Source organism: Habropoda laboriosa, unplaced genomic scaffold (genome assembly GCF_001263275.1).
Source record: "Habropoda laboriosa isolate 0110345459 unplaced genomic scaffold, ASM126327v1 scaffold486, whole genome shotgun sequence".
NCBI classification, from domain to species: Eukaryota; Metazoa; Arthropoda; class Insecta; order Hymenoptera; family Apidae; genus Habropoda; species Habropoda laboriosa.
Window position 1 is genome coordinate 922,860 of NW_017100724.1, and position 657 is coordinate 923,516.

At 25.1% G+C, this 657-nt stretch overlaps 1 protein-coding gene across 1 annotated transcript in view; it reads right to left on the bottom strand.

The window, feature by feature from the left end:
• LOC108577040 overlaps positions 1 to 620 on the bottom strand; it is a 5,071-nt gene extending 4,451 nt beyond the window's left edge. Inside the window, exons 1-3 of the mRNA XM_017940128.1 lie at positions 474 to 620; positions 230 to 392; positions 2 to 130 (exon numbers count right to left, since the gene is read on the bottom strand). Of these exons, the coding sequence (XP_017795617.1) occupies positions 2 to 130; positions 230 to 392; positions 474 to 620 (439 nt within the window). The remainder of the gene's footprint in view (position 1; positions 131 to 229; positions 393 to 473) is intronic.
• Between the last annotated feature and the right edge of the window lie 37 nt (positions 621 to 657).

Sequence of the window (657 nt, forward strand, 5' to 3'; positions counted from 1 at the left end):
TCAAAATGTGGCATATTATTGTTATTTATTATAATTATTTTGAGAGTATATCCCTTTGCTTCAGCATATACTTTAGCTAACGTAAAATTTATTGGATACTCTGCATAATTCTGAACAATTAATAATATTCCTGCATATAGATATCTTAGTTACTTATTGTTATAATAATTTGATGATCTAACTTATAAACATTAATATGAAAGTAATATATGAAACTATATTTTATTACCAGGAGAATGATTAACTCCAATTTCTTCAATAACATTTAATATATTATCAACTGGAGGTGCAGAATGACTATTACCAAAAACTGCAGCTGTTAACATGCCAGGACCCACAAATTCTGTATATATTAATTCATTTCCAACTTTACCACCAGAAATTAATTTGACCTATTATCAAAAAGTAATATTACTTAAATTACATTAAAAGAGAATTAAACAATTGTTTATTAACCATAACAAAGTGCTTACTTTCCCACTCATATTCATATAATCTTTACGTAAAATTGCATTACAACCTTCTAATACAATTAAACCACTGTGTACTCTTGCTATTCCTTGAAGACTTTTATCAATCATTATATCAAAATAGTCATCATGTTGTTTTAATTTATACATCTTTTTATAATAAAATATGGCTTATTTAAGTAGTGTA